At 41.6% G+C, this 19,523-nt stretch overlaps 3 protein-coding genes across 3 annotated transcripts; 2 read left to right on the top strand and 1 right to left on the bottom strand.

The window, feature by feature from the left end:
* Window positions 1–7,772, top strand: arg2 (arginase 2). The gene is made up of 8 exons (XM_030443793.1): window positions 1–359; window positions 480–552; window positions 4,516–4,690; window positions 4,840–4,999; window positions 5,864–5,958; window positions 6,285–6,389; window positions 6,532–6,668; window positions 6,794–7,772. The coding sequence occupies exons 1-8, from the start codon at window positions 249–251 to the stop codon at window positions 6,982–6,984; spliced, it is 1,047 nt and encodes a 348-aa protein (XP_030299653.1). The 5' UTR covers window positions 1–248; the 3' UTR covers window positions 6,985–7,772.
* Window positions 7,773–8,849: 1,077 nt separating this feature from the next.
* Window positions 8,850–12,076, bottom strand: vti1b (vesicle transport through interaction with t-SNAREs 1B). Its single transcript, XM_030443799.1, has 6 exons — window positions 11,703–12,076; window positions 11,507–11,565; window positions 10,406–10,603; window positions 10,107–10,280; window positions 9,727–9,788; window positions 8,850–9,570 (listed from the first exon to the last, which is right to left on the bottom strand). Exons 1-6 carry the CDS (start codon window positions 11,797–11,799, stop codon window positions 9,477–9,479), a joined length of 684 nt encoding a protein of 227 aa, XP_030299659.1. The 5' UTR covers window positions 11,800–12,076; the 3' UTR covers window positions 8,850–9,476.
* A 687-nt stretch (window positions 12,077–12,763) lies between these two features.
* rdh12 (retinol dehydrogenase 12) lies at window positions 12,764–19,348 on the top strand. The gene is made up of 7 exons (XM_030443795.1): window positions 12,764–12,949; window positions 13,572–13,690; window positions 14,581–14,736; window positions 14,822–14,926; window positions 15,709–15,918; window positions 16,416–16,605; window positions 18,294–19,348. The coding sequence occupies exons 1-7, from the start codon at window positions 12,876–12,878 to the stop codon at window positions 18,394–18,396; spliced, it is 957 nt and encodes a 318-aa protein (XP_030299655.1). The 5' UTR covers window positions 12,764–12,875; the 3' UTR covers window positions 18,397–19,348.
* The last annotated feature ends 175 nt before the right edge of the window (window positions 19,349–19,523 follow it).

Here is a 19,523-nt window from a genome sequence, read left to right as displayed (position 1 = left end):
CGTGTGTGTGTGTTTGTGAATAAATTAGGGTGTGATTATCTCAACCATCGATCTGAGTCCTCCCGCGAACCAGCTCATTAATATTAAGTAGATTCAGGGAGGCATAAGACCGGCCCCTTCCACCAACGCGCCCACATCCAGCATCCAGCAGGCAACATCCCGCACAGCTTTCATCAGACTTTCAGGCCGGCGACTTGAGGGCGATTTTTTAACTTGGCCTGGATCGACTCTGATCTCCGAGAGGAACGATGGCTTTGAGGGGACCCGTTCTCCGTCTTCTCAGGACTCATCTGAGCTCCTGCCAGCAGAGCAGAGCGCAGTCGGTGGCGGTGCTGGGAGCTCCTTTTTCAAGAGGACAGGTAAGAAGAAGAAGTAGAGCTTATTGAGGAAGTTACTTTTCTAAAAGAAAAAAAAAACTCAACATCTTTCAACACTGATTTAACTGATTTTTTTATTCTATTCTATTCATTGAATGACAGAGAAGAAGAGGAGTGGAGCACGGACCGAAAGTAATCAGAGATGCGGGGCTCATCGAGAGGCTCTCCGGGTTTGGTAGGTAACGGAAGACGGGCTGATAAATGGGGCAGCCGGTGCTGCTGGTGCTGTGTTATGTAACAGTGGCGGGGTGTGAACTGAAGGCTCTGTTCGAGACTGATTTAATTCCCAGTCTTCAGCAGCCAGCCTGTTACATCACCAGGAAGACAGTAAATATAAACACCGGACACGTCGTCTTCGGAGAGGTTTTCTTTTTTTCTCTCTCCGGCGCGCAGTCTGTAGGAACAAAGTGATCTTACAGTCAGCCTCCAAACATCCTTTCAGACATTTTCTTTAAAACAGCTATAAAATATATATATATATATATATATATATATATATATATATATATATATATATATATATATATATATATATATATCCAGTAAGGGAGTAAAATCAAAAAACAGTTTAATTATGTGAGTGAGATGCGTGGAAATAATGGCGACTGGCGGAGACAGCTATCTAATCCGTGCAAGGGCGAGATCAGCCGCCCTTTACGCGCCACGGGGCAACAATGCGGGGCGACACATTTGTGGACACTGTGTAACTCTGCACCCAGGCAAGGTGCTTTTCTTTTCTTCTCCACTCGGGTTACAGAGACCACATGTCTGGGTTAGTCATCCTCGTCCTCCAGCAGCACATGCTCGGAAGGGCGCAGGAAGGAAACGGATGGCTCATTTTTTATTTCCACTGTGTCGTCACTGCAGCAGACTGACTCAGCCCACTGTAAAAACTCTGTCTCCCTCTCTCTCTCTTTTTTATGCGCTTTGTTCGCCTTCCTGTGGCGCAGGAGGGGTGTGTGGGAGGCTGGATGAAAAGGGACACCTCAGGCGGAAGGAATCCTGTCTTTATTTCAGAGCTCAGGTCAATGGGGGTGGCACTGAGATTGAGATCCACGCCTGCATGACAAAGGAGTCTTACCCAAGTGGTTACATAATAGAGGGATTGATCCACTGCTACAGTGACGACAGGGGTGTAAAGATAGACTCAAGTAGCAGATTAAAAGTGTGATGAGGTGGTTCTGAATCCAGTAAGTGGTCCAAACATAGAGCAGTCTGTACTGAGTAACATGGAGCCGCAGCAGACAGCCTCTAAAATACCCTTTGGTACAATGAAGTCGGCTTAGAATGATTATTTTGGTTACAATTTACTGTAATCAGTAACTAAGTACAAAGCCTACCTTTACATAAGAACTGTATTTAAAGGGGCAATACAGAGCCAAAGCCATGGGACCTTATATCAAAAAAAAACTTTGTATGCGAGTGAATCATAAAGAAGTTTAATTTCAGTTTAAAAGAGAAAGCGAAGAAAGTCACAGTTTGTCATAAACTAATAAAAAATATGTGACTACGCCACCAACAGTTGCGTTAGTGACATCATCTCCCCGAACGCTCGTAAAAACGCTCATAAAAAACGGCTCCTTTGTGTTAGCAGCTCGCAGAAGTGACAAACTCTTCTTTGACATGACCGCTGTTGCAATATGAGAAGATTTATTGTGATTGTCGTCTTTTTCTGGGCCGAGTTGGCGGCCATGTTGGTGCGACGTGGTGACGAATGTGGCTTCGAATAAAAACCGATGATATTTCTCTTTATTCACAACAAGTTGCGACTTCGCTGACTTTTTTTCGTCCTGTGTGTGATTCGCGGCACAACTCAGATGAGATAAAAAAATATATATTTCTCTCCGGATTGAAACAAGATCCCACGAGGGGAAACCAGAGGGGCGTGGCTTCAGCTCTCTGGATCACTGTGACGTTGCGCTAACACAGTTAGCTTTCAGGTAGAAACATGGCCGTTGCTTTTCACCAGGCAGATATGTGAAAGTGGGAACCATTTACAGATGTATAGTAAAACACAGTGTTCGGGTCTCTGACGTCCACTCAGCAGCACATGTCAGTCTAACTGCTAGTTTGGGTTTCGCCTAAGCTGTCATTTGCTGCAGTCTGCCGCCTCAGCTCCAGCCTAACATTAGTGAGAGTTTTGGTTATTAATAATCCATGACAGCATCGAAAAAATGCATTGGATGTTAAGTTGATGTATACACATTGAAACAGCATCATTAAAAAAAGACACATACATTGTATGTAAGCTAATGGGTGATGCAGGGGGCTAAAAATGATCAACAGATTGTGAATAAATAACAGTTTTGACATCATGATGTATAGTATGTGTAAGTACTTGCCATTGGTAGTTGAGTATGTTTATTTTCTGCTACTTTATATTTCAGCTCAACTTCATTTTTGTAATAAGTTAAGTTACTAGTTACTTTGTGGATCATGTCCTGCATCAGCGCATTTTTAAATTAATTAATTGGTTCACAGAATCATAAAAATGCTAAATATTGGACCTGACAATCGGTTGACACATAGTATACAGGATCTACATACATGTAAATATATGTATAGTTTACTTTAACTTGTACTTTTGGGGTTTAATTTGACTCAAGTATAACTTTTGGGTGCAAAATTCATAATAATCTTTTAATAAATAATCTGTAATATTTGATTGCGATAGCCCAAAGTGATGTCAGAGCAAAATAAACTGTCATTTTACAACCAGTCCTCTAATGTAATATGGATTATCCTAGAAAATCGGTGTAATTACATAATAAACAAATAAAATAAACCATAATCTATGCAGAGGTCTGGATGACTCAGCTTTAGTCTGTTGACTCCACAGATAATTAAACTTTGCCGATTTCTGATAAGATTACTATGAATACACTCACTGGAGTATACCACAGAGACTAAATATAAATCTACTAATAATATACCACAGTTGACAGCAATACAAGGTGACTATAAACTTCCTGCTGAGTACCGTGCTTACATAACAGTATGACTGTGGTTGACGGTGTGTGTTTGACAGTTAAGGGTGATAAAACCTGTCCTTGTGTCCTCACCAATCCAACTGATCCAGACAGTTCCTGCATTTGCAAGGTTAAGTCGTCCCTTCAGTGTCTAATAATACGTTCTAATAAAAAAAGGACCTTCATGTTAAAAATCCCAAGTATGAGTAATGTCCTACGTCCGTTGAAGTTGAGGGCGGTGACTTGGCGAGGACTTGTCTTGCTGGTTGCCTGATGTCAACTTGGCAGCTGTGAAAGAGATAAAGCTGCCGTGTCACCAGCCGAGCCAGACGCATGAAACCAAACCCCGAGCTGAACTACATGCCGTGTCATCTTCAAATCGTTGACGTTCTCAGTGTCGGTGTCACTTTGTATAATCTGTCTCACAAAAGAAAGATCAAACGTATAATCAAAGCAGTTATCTTTAGGTTTTAAACCACAGCAAACTGTGCAATTAAAGTAGCAGCTATAATCTTGCACTTCGCAGTAAACAGAAGCAGAACTCGCAGCTTGCTGCCGCTAAAACAGAGCTTTTCAATTCTCTTGCAATAGATGTTCACGATTGCACCAAGACAAGGGCTATTCCTGTCTTGTCTACGAATGGTAATGAGCCCCATTGGTCCCCCTCGGATCAGCAGAGTAACACTACACTGCCATCAAGGCTCACATTGCCAGATGAACCCCTTATATGGGCGATCGCATCGCTTGTTTACTTCGCAGTTGACGTTCCTAAACTAGACGGAAATTTTTCGGTCTTTACATCTGCAGCCACCTAGCACCGGGTGAACTGCAGCGGCTGAAACCGGAGCTGATGGGGCAAACAGGGCAAGTGGAAAGTGCTCCGTCACCACTTTTCCACTGGCAATGGATGACTCAGTCTCCTCAGACTGCAAGGTAGACAGGTGCACATTAGACGGTCGCCGCTACAGATTATAAAGGCTTTTCAAGCTGAGTGCCGCACCTGGAGTCTCCAAAGCACAAATGTTCCTTTAAAACCAGACAACAGAACGATTAGAGAGATCGTCCGCGTCTCTCTCAGTCTGTCCACCCAAAAGTGTGACTCGGCTAAACGCCTTTAAAGCATCAAGCGCTTTTATTCATGGCGGCTTTTTGTCCTTTTTGTCCTCCAGACTACTCTGTGCACGACTTTGGTGACCTCGACTTCCACCACTTTGAGAAGGATGAACCCTACATGGATGTAAAGTCCCCCCGCAATGTGGGTGCAGCCAATAAGATGCTGAGTGGCGCAGTGAGCAGAGCTGTCGGCGCTGGGCACACACTCGTCATGCTGGGAGGCGATCACAGGTAACTAGCACCGCATACTGAGGCTCCTGTACATCAATTTACCAGTGTGTTAAAGTTAATGCTTGGACTCCTGTGCGAGGACGCGTCCCAGCCCATGAATTTGGCTGATATAATCACCAGATATTAATAAGGCTGACCTCCTTACACAGCCTTGCCATTGGATCGGTTGGAGGCCACGCTCAGCAGAGTCCTGACTTATGTCTCATCTGGGTCGATGCTCATGCAGACATAAATACGCCCATGACCTCTCCATCAGGGAACCTCCACGGCCTGCCTGTGGCGTTCATGCTCAAAGAGCTGCAAGACAAGGTGAGGAGAAACATCAGGCTTCGCTAAGTGTCTTTGAAAAGATCATTGAACTTGCAGTTACTTGTGGATGCGCCTGCATTGCTTGATCGCAGCGTGGTGTTAGTACCCTCTGTTTCCCTGCCACTGCCCTCAAATTAGAAGCCGGATAAATGTGTTTGCCATCTAGGATGAGATGTGGATCACAGACAAAAAAACACACACTAGGTTTGTCAATAACTCCAGTGGCTGGAGCCAAAGACGGGTCGAACAGGTTGTTGGTCAGAACGCACTGATCTGTTTGCAAGCAGCAACCACATTTTATCATTTAACAAACGCGTGTTAATTCATATTTAACTAAGTCAAATGAGAGGTTCAGGAACATCCTGTCTGTCAGTTTAGAAGCACATTTAAGTCATCTTTTCGTAGCTCCGCCAAGTAGGTTACGTTTACTGTTGGGCTGTTTGGTTTTATTTGTTGGTTGTGCGTTTGTCAGCCGGTTTACTGGCTAACTACCGGCCCATGATACTCGGTGGATAGGGCAGATACACAAATTATTTTTCACCCATGTAAATATTGCGAGACAAGACATTCAGCCCCCACGAAAACAATGCCATACATATAATAAAACCCAGTTGGTGGTAGTAATGTTCAGTAGGGACAAAACAACTATATCACAGTTCACAATCACAGGTAATAGTAATCCTCTCACATAGCTTCTCGAACCAAACAGCAGTCGTTATGACCTCGGGGTGCATGCAACTACTGATAGCTTTGTGTAACCTGTGTAAATGGTCAGATATGACCCCAGTGGTGGATGTTTTTCCTGTCCAGGCATACAGGAAGGTATATGTTCCATATTACATTATCCTTATCTATCCACCACAGATGCCAGATATCCCAGGGTTCTCCTGGATGAAGCCATTCCTGTCCTCAAGGGACCTGGTGTACATTGGACTGCGGGATGTCGACCCCGGAGAGTAGTAAGTACATACTGTCTGTGAAAAGGCCTTTATGATACGCGGCTGATGTGGACTTATGAAACAGTCGCAGATTGGCTGTTGCTGTGTGGTTATTGAAGTTACATTTAAGTTGCATTACCGCTATACAATGAAGTGATAAAACGGGAAATTAGTCTTAAAACTGTGTTGTCATTCTTTCAAAACAAAGTCAGGCGCTGTGAGGCAGTACCACTTCTGTCCACAGGGGCCGCCAGAATCAATAAAGAATGAAAGTTCCTTGTAGCAGCTTAAATTTCCCAGCATGTGAGAACTATTAAAAAAAAAGGTTTTGATTTTCTTTACAACAGCCACATCCTGAAGAACTTGGGCATCCAGTACTTCACCATGAGGGATATCGACAGACTAGGCATCCAAAGGGTCATGGAGGTCACTTTCGACCACCTTCTGGCGAGGTATCTTTAACAGATTTGACTCAATATAAATATTGTAACATGGCTTTAATGTTATTTTAAGGTTCAACTACATTTTGGTTTAGTACTCGATCAAACCAAATGACTGCCAATGTCCCTCACACTTTCTCATCTTCTCAAACAGAAAACAGCGACCAATTCACTTGAGCTTTGACATCGACGCATTCGACCCGTCTCTGGCTCCGGCCACTGGAACGCCAGTCAACGGAGGTCTGACCTACAGGGAGGGAATCTACATCACAGAGGAAATCCATAACACAGGTACCAATGACTACAAATATGGTCACAAAATCCTTTATCCACCCATTTTGTCTGTTCTTCTGTCCTTTTAAAGAGCTTTTACTGTCAGGTGTTTGCGTCTAACTTGTGAATATGTTGATGTGCAGGTCTGCTGTCGGCCATGGACCTGGTAGAGGTAAACCCCATGCTGGGGGCCAGCCGTGAAGCCGTGGAGGCCACCGCCTCTCTAGCGGTGGACGTCATCGCGTCGTCTCTTGGACAGACGAGAGAAGGAGCTCACCCGTCCATTGATGTAAATTCTGCTGTGAAGGACGACACAGAGCAGCTCCGCCTCTAGGCCCGAAGCAAACCTGTGAACTTTATCAACATCAACCCTAAGCATTCCACAAAGACTCAATATCATAGCTACAATTTTGAAGATTTTTGCTCCCATCTGTCTGCTGTTAAGTGTTTTGTTGAATGATGAAAACAAAATTACATCCGGAATCTTAAAGCTATAAAAAAAGGGCTTTACAGATCTGATGTTCACATTGATAATGCTGAGACGAGAGGCCTTTGCCACATTTGAGAAACCACTACACCTGATGGGAATACTCGTCTTTTCAGTAATCATAACTTATTTTTGCTCCCGTATGTAATAAGTTAAGTGTTAGAGGACACAATCGCCACATATTTATTGTGTGTTTGGTTTACAAGAGAATGACCTGCCTCAGAGGTATGATAAACCAAGTTTGACTTAGTTTGAAGTCCACAGTGTAACGTGGACTGTAAAGTGTTATGTGGCTGTGCCAGTTTTACTAACAATTAGTAAAAAGATGTGTTTGCACTTTTGGACCAGCTGTGGTTACTGTATCTTCTTTAGAGTTGACTTTTATTTTTTCACAAGGAACCTACCAGTAGGTGTACTAGAATTACAGTGTGTATACTAACAATGTCAGTATAAATTGGCTTGAAATCTAATATCCAGCCCTGATCCAAATGCTGGCGATTTTATTTCTTTGTTTTTTTAGCTTGAACTGATCTAATGCTTGGTCCATGTTTGACTTGATGTGGAAACTAAATGACGGATGTCCTTGTCACAAAGAGTTTATATTTTGGTCTTCCATAAATGTGATTACATTTTTCGCTCACGTGTAAAGGTGTCTTATTTCCTCCTCAGTGTGCTGCATGTCATCCTAAATGTACATAACTGAACTGTTCCAGTTTCACATGAGATTTCTACCATTTTAACAAGAAATCAGGGGTTACAGCACTGCGAGTGGCTCCAGGTGGCTGTATAGTTTACAACATAAGCAACCTGTAATGGTAACCATGTTAATTTAGAGTGTTAGCGTGCTAACATTTGCTCACAGGCACTAAACACAAAGTACCATCAACTGGACTAAAAGTTAATGGAGCCTATTCTGGGCAGGGACCCATACTCCATCCAAGTTTTGTTGAAATCCGTTCTGTAGTTTTTGTGCAACTCTGCTGATAAACCAACCAACCAGCAAACAAATGGACACAGCCGAAAACACAATTAATAATGATAATGAATCTATAAGGTTCAACATTGTCCAACATTTTTTTTAAATCATATTCTTCAATAGCCCAAATTGTTTTAGAAAATGCAGCCAAAATGTGTGGCCCTTTCCTCTGTGAACATTGTGAACATTACACATTATTATTACATAAGAGTGGTTGGCAGCTGCTTAACATCTTACACTCAACAGTTAACAGAGACTCATCTTTATATAGCAACATTTGACAAGGAAGACATGCTATTTCAATGAAAATGATATATATATTTGATAAATGATATCCTTAGTACCATTAATTGTACCTTTGGATACAAGGAAACAGAATATAGAAACAGAAATAATGATGAACTGTTGCAACAGACGCAATATTTCAGATAAAGGCAAAACAGTCAAATATTTTCTTCTGGCCCAACTCCCCACCTGATCCACACAGGTAGGTCAAGAAACATGTTTTTGTACATCACACCAGGAAGGCATGATATCTATGTGGAAGGAAAATACTGTGGCAGATGTGCCACTTCAAGAACACACCATTAAAAGCAACCTTATCACCCATCATTTGAGAATTTATTCCATAGTAACAGATGCTGTTTGCACAGCACTAACCTGGCCTGGTCATGGGCTTCAGCCAAGAACAAATCCTGGCGACGTCATCGCAGCAGCGGATGTTTTTCGTTTTTTAACTCCTGGCCTGTTTGGCTGCCGTCCTCGGAAATATCAGATAGAATCCAAACTGAGGTTAAAGATTAACTTTAATGATGTGTTGACTGTCGATAAAGGAATATGGAACCTATTTCTGACAGTGATTTTGTATTATACAGTGATTAGACATTAATAACTGTTAAGAACATTGCATGTTTGAAGAGTTTTCACCCATTTTTTCACATTTACACTTCGGACTAATACATTTAAACTCAGGTTTTAGTACTCTCCTTTCCAGTCTTTTCAGAGAATGTTCTCTGGGTCGGTAGCAGCCCACACAAGTCCAAAAAAATCATCCTGCAGGGCATCATTGGCATTAACAGTCTGATAAAACTGTGCAAATCTCCGCAAGTTTGTCCAAGGAGCCTCTGTAGGTTTGGTCCATTCACGGGTTCAAAATCAAATCACCTTCACATGGACAGAATCCCCTCTTGGTGAAGGTTCATATTAAGACCGAGTCTTATCGTTCGTATGTGCACTTACAGAAACAGTTGGCTGAAAACAGCAAAAAAAAATTATTGCTACTGGATTGTCAGTGGAGACAGATGCTGAGAGTCTGAGTTTGTCCTGGATCCAGAGCGTTGACTCCGCTCAGACAGGTATAGTTTCATTTTGTGAAGAACTTCACGTAAATCACCCCACCCAGAATGGCCAACTCCATTAAAATGATGACACCTAACAGCAACTTGTTCGTCACCAGCCTACAGGACAAAAAAAAGAAAGAAAGAGTCCACAATAAGAGGAAGCTCTGGTCTTTGTTCCCAACAAGCATTTACAACCATTTTATTTTACTGTTTATTTTCTGTTTTTTTCTTTACATCTACATTTAGCATGCAATTGATAAAAAACACACTTACCGCCGTGACATGGCACGAAGTATTTTCCTACTTCGACTGAGGTTTTCTCCAGTATTCACCAACTACAGAGTGAACAAGACAATACAGATTTAACAAAATCATGATCTGACAACTATAAGATGAGTTTTTGCTTCTCCAAATGATGAAGTCATAGAAAAATCTAATTACTTTGAATTATAGTGACCCAAACCTGAGTACTAGATGTTTATCCTACACACTAGTGTCACTGCTGATGACTCATTTTTACAAAATTTGGTAACAAACTATATAAAGGGACTAAAACATAATATAAAATACAATATCCACTCTAAATGGATTCGATCTATGGCAGCATCACAATCTTCTCCCATACGTTAACAAAATAACAATTCACAGCTCACTCTGTTTCTGGTGCGGTCCAGCTGTTCCCTCTGCTCTCCCAGCTCCTCGATGATATCTGTGCCGATCTGCTCTGTCTCGTTGGCGATGCGCTGGCTTCGTTCAATACTCTGGCTGGCGCTGTTCAGAGAATCTGTGCCCTGGAGCAGCAATGCCCTCTGGGACTGCGCGTGTGTCTGCAAAGAAAACCACAGTAAATGACAGGAGGTGTGGCAGAACAGGAAGAAAGAAGAGGAAATGAAATGAGACGCCACCGCGAACAGCACTTTTAAGATATCAAAGTCCTCAGTCCGACACTCACACTCTGTTGGTTTTGTGATGAATAAATGCCATGATGGCTTCCCTCCACTGACAGGCCAGAGGAACCAAAGGCAGGAGCAGAGTTCTTCATGTCCCTCTGCAGCTTTCCCAGATCCCGGCGGTACATGCGCAACTTTGTACTCATAACGTTGCGGTGGGTGGAAGGCGCATCACGCAGCTCTGCTTCCATTCCTTCTAACTAGAGACATCAGAAAATTGTAACATATAATTCCAGAAACGCATAACCATGCTGAGTACAGTTAGGGGACTGGAAGAGGTAAAATGTCATTCAAAAGGTTTTTATGCTTCTCTACACTTCTACTCCACCACATTTCAAGGGAAACGTGACGTGTATTTAACTTTACGACAAGTGTTATGGCTATTGTTTTCTATTTACTTTGCTGAATGATATTTAACACAAAACATATATTATAAGACAAGATAAGGTGTTCCTTTATTGATCCCCCATGGCAGAAATTCACAGGTAACACAGCAGTACAGAGGGGGAATGAGTAGCAAAGAATAAATTAACAATTTAATAAAAATATAATAAAAAAAACTCTTGGAATGAAAACAGGCATAATGTATACTGTATAAAATAACTGTCCTTGTGTGTACATGATGTGTGCTATATATAATAAATGTGAAAACAGATGTGACTATGCAAATGTGCAATGTGCAGAGTTATCTAGTTTATAAACACTGTTATAAATGTGACTACAAGGTGCCTAAAATTACCAGATTACCACAATTTAGCTTTTGACTGTTACAAACATGTGTATTAAGCTGAATCAATGATTTATTATGTCTTTGACTGCATTAGGTATTCAGGTATCAGGTAGTGCTACTTCTCCCACTGTTATAACAAAGATGTTTATTTAAAAGACAATATTGGAAAGAAATATACAGAGGGATTTTAGTGAGCTCAAAATAAGAGGAAGCAGGCGTCAACATCTTGAACCAGTGATGTTTTACTGTTTATAAGATGGACAAAGGTAGTCCACCTTCTGTTTAAAAGGTGTTTGTCTTATTAATGGTTGTACAAATAGCTTTAAATGAGCTGTTGTGACTTCCAAAGCTCATAACCAAGAGAGCAGCTCACCACTTCCTCAGCCTCCCCCTGCCTTTCATCGAAGGTCCTCACCAGCCTCTTCCTCTCCTCTGTGAATACAACACAGAGTTCACGTTCAACAGCACAGAAAACATCTCCTGGAGTGATTGTTGGTTTGGTTACACAGTCAGCTAACGTCGACATTAGCCGTTAAACTACAGGTAAAGCGACAATATGGATTGTTTACCTCCGTGGCAACTCAGAGCTCTGTCTGGCATTAGCTTGAGCTCGTCATACAGCGATCTGTAGATCTCGTGTAACTTCTCAAATTCCTCCGACGACATTATGTTTTAACTGTAGCTTGTGCTGCCTCTTCTTGACAAACCTCTTCTTTGTGTTTCAGTGGTAAAATAAAACACTATTTACACTCACTCACAACTATAAGTTAGCCAGTTTTGTTTAGACGATAATCAGATCCCCGGGACTTTTCCGCATGATGGTCCTCGTGATCGACTGCCTAAAAGTCCAGACCAAAAATCAAAAACAATCACGTAGGTATTCATTTTTTAATCAATATATAAATAAGGCGAAACTTCATAATCCTTTTATGAATACAACGCACGAAAATAACGCTAAATCCTCGTGAAAACAGATAAAAAGGCACCCGGATGCTAATTTTATTCAGGCCCTACGCAGACAGCTGTCCCAGCGCCTTCTGGGAAATGAAGTTTTGAGCTCTTTTATCATTACCGGTACTTTAAAACAATCAAGGCAACAGAAATAGATTCCAGTTTTTTTTTTTTTTATCAATTTATTTTTTTATATATTTTAAGTATATACACATATAACACTTGATTTTTTAAAACTTCCGTGTAAACTTATATTGTTAATTTGTTTTTACCCGTTTATTAATTAATTTATGTATTATATTTTAGATTTTGTTCACAGTTATTGTAGCCTAGCCTTTTCTTCTTTTTACTCTTGCATGTTGGTGTGAGTATGGAGGGTTTTGTTAGTTCTAATATCAGCAATAATATTAAGATGGTAAAAAAAAATTGTGAAAGGTTATTGGAGAAAGAAATATGTTATTAGAAACATGAAATTTGATTGTGCTAATCATCTTAAAACAACTAAAATTGTTTCTATCCGGTTTGCCTGAAATAACTGTTTTTTTCTTACCCTATTAAATATATTATAAATATAAATAGATTAAAATTGAAGGCTCATCATTTTGATAAATAATAAAGATGTCAGTTCCTGTCTGGCTTGGCTGTAAAAAACTACAATCCCATGATTCCCTTCGCGCTGGCTCTTTTCCCCTCACTACGCTCTGCACCCCTTTATGCTTTGACATCAGCTGTTCTGCCTACAGAGCAGAGGCATCCGGCTGGAAGACACAGGCGCCTGAATCCGCTTTATTATGCTGCTTTTATTAATAGTCGCGGGCCTCGGAGTGGTGTCGCTACTGGTGATCCTATTTGCACCGCATATAAGGTAAGCAGCAATTAAAACACACCCGTTCATCCCCACAGAAAAGGAAAAGCAGGGTCGGGATAGGTGGTTACTTGCTTGACAGGACATTAATTACACTGCTCTGATGCAGTTATCGCGATCAGGCTCGTTTGCAGTGACACTCTCTGCACATTGGACCCAGCTGATCGTCTTTTTAGGGGTTTTATTCTCAGAGAGGTCATGATTTCACTCGACGCTGGCTTGGTGTTTTTTTTTTTTTTTTTTTTATCTGAGCAGGGAAATCAATGGAACAGAATGATGGAGCTGTGGGAGTTTTAGCACAGTGATGAACCGGGAGCGCTCATCACAGCCGCGCGGGCCTATCAGGAGGCTGCGCGTGGGAGGAGTTATATATGTACGCATTACTCCAGCAGAGCCATTGGTTGCGCGGAGGCTCTGCACGGTGGTGTGGCTCGTATGACTGAGGGAAAACTGTTCATGCTCCAAGTTTTCTCTATGAATAATTAAGCCCAGGCTGTCCATGTGGTCCAACCCCCCACCCCCCCTTCTAATGAGGACACAACTTCTGTCACAGTCCTCCAAACAGATCTCAGGTCAGTGTCTTCCAAGTTATTCACCAAGTGGCTGTTGTGTTTTTTGATAGGAAATACGCAGCAGGAGGAGTGTGTCAGTCCTCAGCTGATCTGCATGGGAAGACAGTCCTCATCACTGGAGCCAACACAGGGATCGGGAAGGAGACGGCCATGGACCTGGCGATAAGAGGTGACTCCCTGGTGTTATGTTGGAATACACCGTGCTCCTGTTCACCCACAACCTGCCCTAGCTGTAGTGTCCTCTATAGGGCTGTAACAGTGAAAATCACAAAGTTTTATAACCCAAATAAGACTATATATTTATATATGTAGCACCCACAACAGCACCCAGTAGTTGTCCCACACAGCATGTATATAACAGGACATATGTTGCGCACAGATTGCTATAAAATCCCTATTAATCTTATTTATTTGAGTATATTTATATCTATTGTAGTGTCCTACCTCACGCTGCTACTTTGTGTGATTGTTTACACCCTAGTCGTCCCCTTGTGCTGCTGTGTTTCTCCCACTATTACAAATTAAGATGTCTGCTGTCCTTGCTGTCGGTGACCTACTGTAGGACCTCATCCTGGTTTAGACCACTCGCTAATATAAAGTGTAATTTCAGTTTTTCAGCTTTTATGACATGTTAGGTTTAAAGCATATTCAAAACAGCTCCAGTGCGTTTCCCAGAGGCTGTGGTCACGTCACTACATGTACAACTATCTTCTTTTTTTTAAATGTGGTGTTTGCTCAGTGTCAATCAAGACAGCGGCATACATGGAATTTCAATCCCAAATGCAAACCAACTATCCTAACTCTCAGTATAATCTTTGTATTCTATGATCCTTGGTTGACCTTGATATGTTGTAATAACAGTAGTGCTTTACTTTAAGAACAAAATAAGATGTGGGTCAGTTTTACAAACACTATCCAACATCACTGAGCAACAAACCTGTACCAGAGACTGCCTTTATGCACAGAAAGCCAGCAGCAGCCTCCTCCATCCTCTCTTCTGTGCATTAATATGGTTTCTGTTTTGTTCATAGTTTAGCCGCTGCTTATCTTTCACGACAGGGGCTCGGGTGATCATGGCATGCCGAGACATCGACAAAGGAGAGGAGGCAGCGGACAGTATACGAGCTGCGAATCCCAAAGCACAAGTGGAGGTTCGGGAGCTGGACCTCGCAGACACCTGCTCGATACGAGCCTTCGCACAGAAATTCCTCAGAGGTGAGCGCGCATCTGTTTGATCCCATCATCTGCCTACAGAGTACAGCTGCCATGTTTGATGTGTTCCATGTGTTTCTTTCTGCAGAGGTCAACCACCTTCATATCCTCATCAACAACGCTGGCGTGATGATGTGCCCCTACACAAAAACAATCGACGGCTTTGAGATGCACATCGGAGTCAATCACTTGGGTAAGACTGCGCTCGGATCCATTAACAAATCAGAGCTTAAAAGGTCCAATGTGGAGGATTTGAGGGGATTTAGGGTCAGAAATGGGACAAATATTCATTATTATTTTCTCGGCTGAAACTAAGAATGTTTGTCCTTCACGTTGCACTTTATTTTCCTACAGTGGCCCAGATAGGACAAACTAAACGCTGACTCTGGGGGGGACTTTGCTCAGTTTCTCCACTGTCAAAGTGTTTCCCAAAGGTTACGCCCTCAAATGTCTTGTTCTGTCCACAACATAATCAGTTGTGTTGCAACATTTAACTGATTAATTGTCAACTATGAAATGAACTGTTGTGAAAGAATGTCAGTTTTGAACCGTCTCAGGTCGCGGTGGTTAGAGGAACCACTTATCAGCAAGGGAACAGACTTTGACACAACACCGCCGCTCTCCACCGAGTGAATGCCCGCCTGTTCACTCTTGTCTCACTTCAGTTTCTACAAACCAGTAACAACCAGACAGGAAGTCATCACTATTTACATATACCTAATATTCATGTAATAGCTTCTACATGTTGTTTTCAGTCACATTTGTCTCAACCTTCTTTCTGTAACCAAGCATTTATACAGAGTCTGCAAAATTACGATTTAACTATTAAATTAGAACTAAAATAAATTGACGTGCACTTAATTCACCTGAAAAATATTATAGTGAATGAATGCAAATGGTCAACAGACTTGTTTTACAGTCAGGTTAACAGAACCACAGGCTGAACTGACTGTCTGCGTGTCTCACTTCTGGCAGGCCACTTCCTGTTGACGTCCCTCCTGATCGGGCAGCTGAAGCGCAGTGCGCCGGCCCGGATCGTGGTCGTCTCATCCCTGGCACACAACTTCGGCTGGATCCGTTTCCACGACCTTCACAGCCAGGGGAGCTACAACAGTGGATTAGCATACTGCCAGAGCAAACTGGCAAACGTGCTGTTTGCCAGAGAGCTGGCACGCAGACTCAAAGGTACAGGAAACACACACAGAACCTGGGAGAACGGACAGATGAGCTGCTCTGAATACTAACAGAGAGAGGGATTAGGGATGCTTTGTCTCGAGGGTGGACCGACAACGACTTCATAAACAGACTTCTGTTGAAAATATTGGTGTTTCAAGACCATGTAGTGCACGTCTAACGTTTATATTCATATAAAGTAAAGTGTGACACCCATTCTGTGCTCAGTATTTTACAGAAACACAGATAATTAATCGTCTACTCTCAGCATTTTCGAAGTGAAAGACTTTAAAGACAGGAGGGAGGAAATAGTAAATTCCACAGAATGATAAATATTTTACCTAAAATGCCAGGTAATTAAATATTAATATAAAATTCTCATCTAGAAATGTAAAAGGGAGGATAAAGGGACCTAAAAATTAAGTTAAATTCTAGGCGGTTTGATGATAATGCTGATTGGATGGAGGGTAAATGTCTCCCATAGTGACGACAGTACTTTGCCCTCACAGGTACCAATGTGACAGTGAACTCAGTCCACCCGGGGACGGTGAACTCTGACCTGACCAGACACTCGACTCTCATGACGATATTCTTCACCGTCTTCTCCGTGTTCCTAAAAACGCCACGGGAAGGAGCACAGACCAGCATCTACTGTGCCGTGGCAGACGAGCTGCACTCAATCTCTGGGAAACACTTTAGGTAGGTGACAGCGACGGCGTGCGGAATTGTTTTTTTCTTTCGATGCCCCATCTGCTTGAGGAACTTTCATTATTTATCATTAATTATTATTTTAACAGCTTGAAGGGAAAATGTGCCGCGAGGTAACAAACACGATGCTGTTGAGGCCATTTGGCAACTTGGTCTCCACTTTTTTTTAAATTAAATATTACAATCCCAGTTTCTGGGAAACTAGGCTGCCGGCTTTAAAACTTTGGACGCGACAAAGGGAGGCACATTTGTCTACATCAATGACTCGAACATGGTTTTTCCATTAGAGGGTTTTTTTATTAGTATTTTATTGTGTGTGAATGCTATTAGTCTTGAGGGGAAGGCAGAGGGATGTCAGTCTCACTGCTGAGATGAGACAGACTGATGTGTCTACAGACAGCAGTTCAGACGTCTGGAGTCGAGGTACAGAGCAGATACTTCTCCTAAATATTCCTTTAATTCCTAATTAGTTGCTTGTGATATAATCTATCCAGGAGATTAAGATGGATTGGAATTTGTTACCTACATACTGGAAATGAAAATGTACGGCTAACAAGAGTAAGAGTCTGAAGTTTAGCTAAATGCTAACTCTAGCATTGCAACATGCTCGCAATCACATGCTATTTTTCGGCAACTGTAATGTTTACCAAATTAGCTGTTAGCAAGCTAATGGAAGTAAACACAAAGTCAAGCTGAGGCTGACGGGAACGCCATTAGAATTGCAGGTATTTATACATTTTGATCTGTTTCGGCCTGATAAAAAAAACATGGGATCGCCAAAGTTTTTACAATTCAACGAGAGGAAAACACAAATGTTTCTACAAAATTTCGTGGCAGTTAATCGTGTTCAGACGGTTCGGTCTCAATCGTGCATGTCTACTTTGTGGTGACACTAGAGGAAAAGTCCTGGGATCACCGCCTTAGCCACCAGGTTTATCTATGTATCAATTGTCCTGCAATCCCTAAAGAATTCTATATTTATGGATTAATCTGTAGTGACACACCACCTGCATGATAAGATGTTTATATCTCTCTGAATGATTTCATGAAATTACCTGCTGGATTTCAGAATCGTTGAAAACAGGCCGCCATGTTTCAAATCTTTTTTTGTGTCGTGCTATTGCCTTCTTCCATTCCTTATACTTAGTTTCATGTAATTGTATCTAGAATGTACATATTGTTGCATGTTGGGCTGCAACAAACAAATTCATAATTTCCCAGAGCTCACAGTGACGTCTTCAAATTGCTCCCTCTGTCCAACTGACAGTCCAAAACCCAAACGCAGCTGGAACCAGCAAATATGTGACATTTATCCTTGAAAAATTAGGGAAACAATTAATCAATTTACTAAAATAGGTGGCAATTAATTCTCTTTTGATCAACTGATTAATAAACTGATCGTTGAAGCTCCAACTGCAAGCCGCCGCGGATGAAGGTCATGATTCAGTACGTCTAACGTCTAATTCACCGGAAACGTAACCACGTAGAAGCAGCTCCTCTGTTTCTGCCTGTTCTGTCCACGCTTCCCAAACTGACAACAGACAAAATAGATCACGATACTAACATTATTATCAAGCACAAGGTCAAACAGAAACAAGATCACTGCAGGCGGAGGGGGGGGATGACTCACACCATTATTAGCTCTTATATAACAATCATTCTCCCTCCTTTCATTTCAGTGACTGCGCCCCTGCCTTTGTAGCCCCTCAGGGAAGAAGCGAGGAGACAGCGAGGAGACTGTGGGACGTCAGCTGCGAGCTTCTTGGCATCGAGTGGGACTGATTCAACTTTTAACCCCCTCCTCCTCCTCCCCTCTCCTCCTCCTCCTCCTCCTCCTCCTCCCATCTATCTCAGTTCTCAAAGGAATCCTTCTTCTTTAAGTTACCATTCATTTCATTATGGTTTTGATGTTATGTACTTTGAACATCTATCTCTTACCTATTAAGCAGTCAGGTTATACTCTAAGAGGTAACTATAATGTGAAGTTGCTTTTTTGTGAAATAATGCAGTATTACATTATAATAACTTGAGTGCTTTTGGTGTCCCTCAACAGCTCTTTAAAACCAAAGCCACTCAATTGTATTATCATGTAACCACAAGTAACTTTTTTGACTCTATATGTTTGTGACACAGTGTGAATACAGTGTAGGCAAAAAAGCAACTTGATGTATCGTAACGCTGTAGGATACTGTGAAGGGTCAAGCCAGGGTAAACGACCAGCATCTTTATCAAGGGTTTTTTCTTCATCCCTCCAGAATTTGCAGCTAAACTGCTTGACTTTTTGTGCCAGCGTTTCTAAACAACTGCAGGGGTTCTTACAGTGTTTCCAGGTTGAATTAAAAATTAGTAAAACTATCGAAGATCAGCGCCTGTCTGAGCCATGATTACCGCTTGAATTGCATAGATGTATTTTGTGATAACTGTACTCAACGTAGATTATAAGAGGGTTCTTTTCTATTATAACCAAATCAGAGCTAGAATTACGTCATTGCAATATTTGCAAAGATTTTTTTCCATCTGCATTTCCAAATCTGCACATTCCTGCGACAAATACAGTTTTACATTAATACAGATCTCCCTACTCACTTTTCCATCTCAGCATTTACATGCAAGGTTGCCAAGAGTTTACATTTCTGTGTTTTATACAAGTTAAACATGCCTTTTACTAAACTTACATTCATGTTACGAGTTGAATGTTTACAACTGATGTAAATAAACAGGAATATTACTATAAGGGTGCTTGTTTTCTTTGTTATATGGCAAAAGAACAAACAGAAATTGCTCATCTGAAGACATGAAATGTATCATTGCACAGAAAAAAATCTGACATTACAACAGTGTACGAATATTGATACCACTATCAGGTCTGTATGCTAATATGAAGCTAAGGCTAGCAACTGGCTATCTGC

The sequence above is a fragment of the Sparus aurata genome, chromosome 16 (genome assembly GCF_900880675.1).
Source record: "Sparus aurata chromosome 16, fSpaAur1.1, whole genome shotgun sequence".
NCBI classification, from domain to species: Eukaryota; Metazoa; Chordata; class Actinopteri; order Spariformes; family Sparidae; genus Sparus; species Sparus aurata.
Note: the sequence above shows the minus strand (reverse complement) of the source record. Positions and strands in the feature narration are given on the sequence as shown.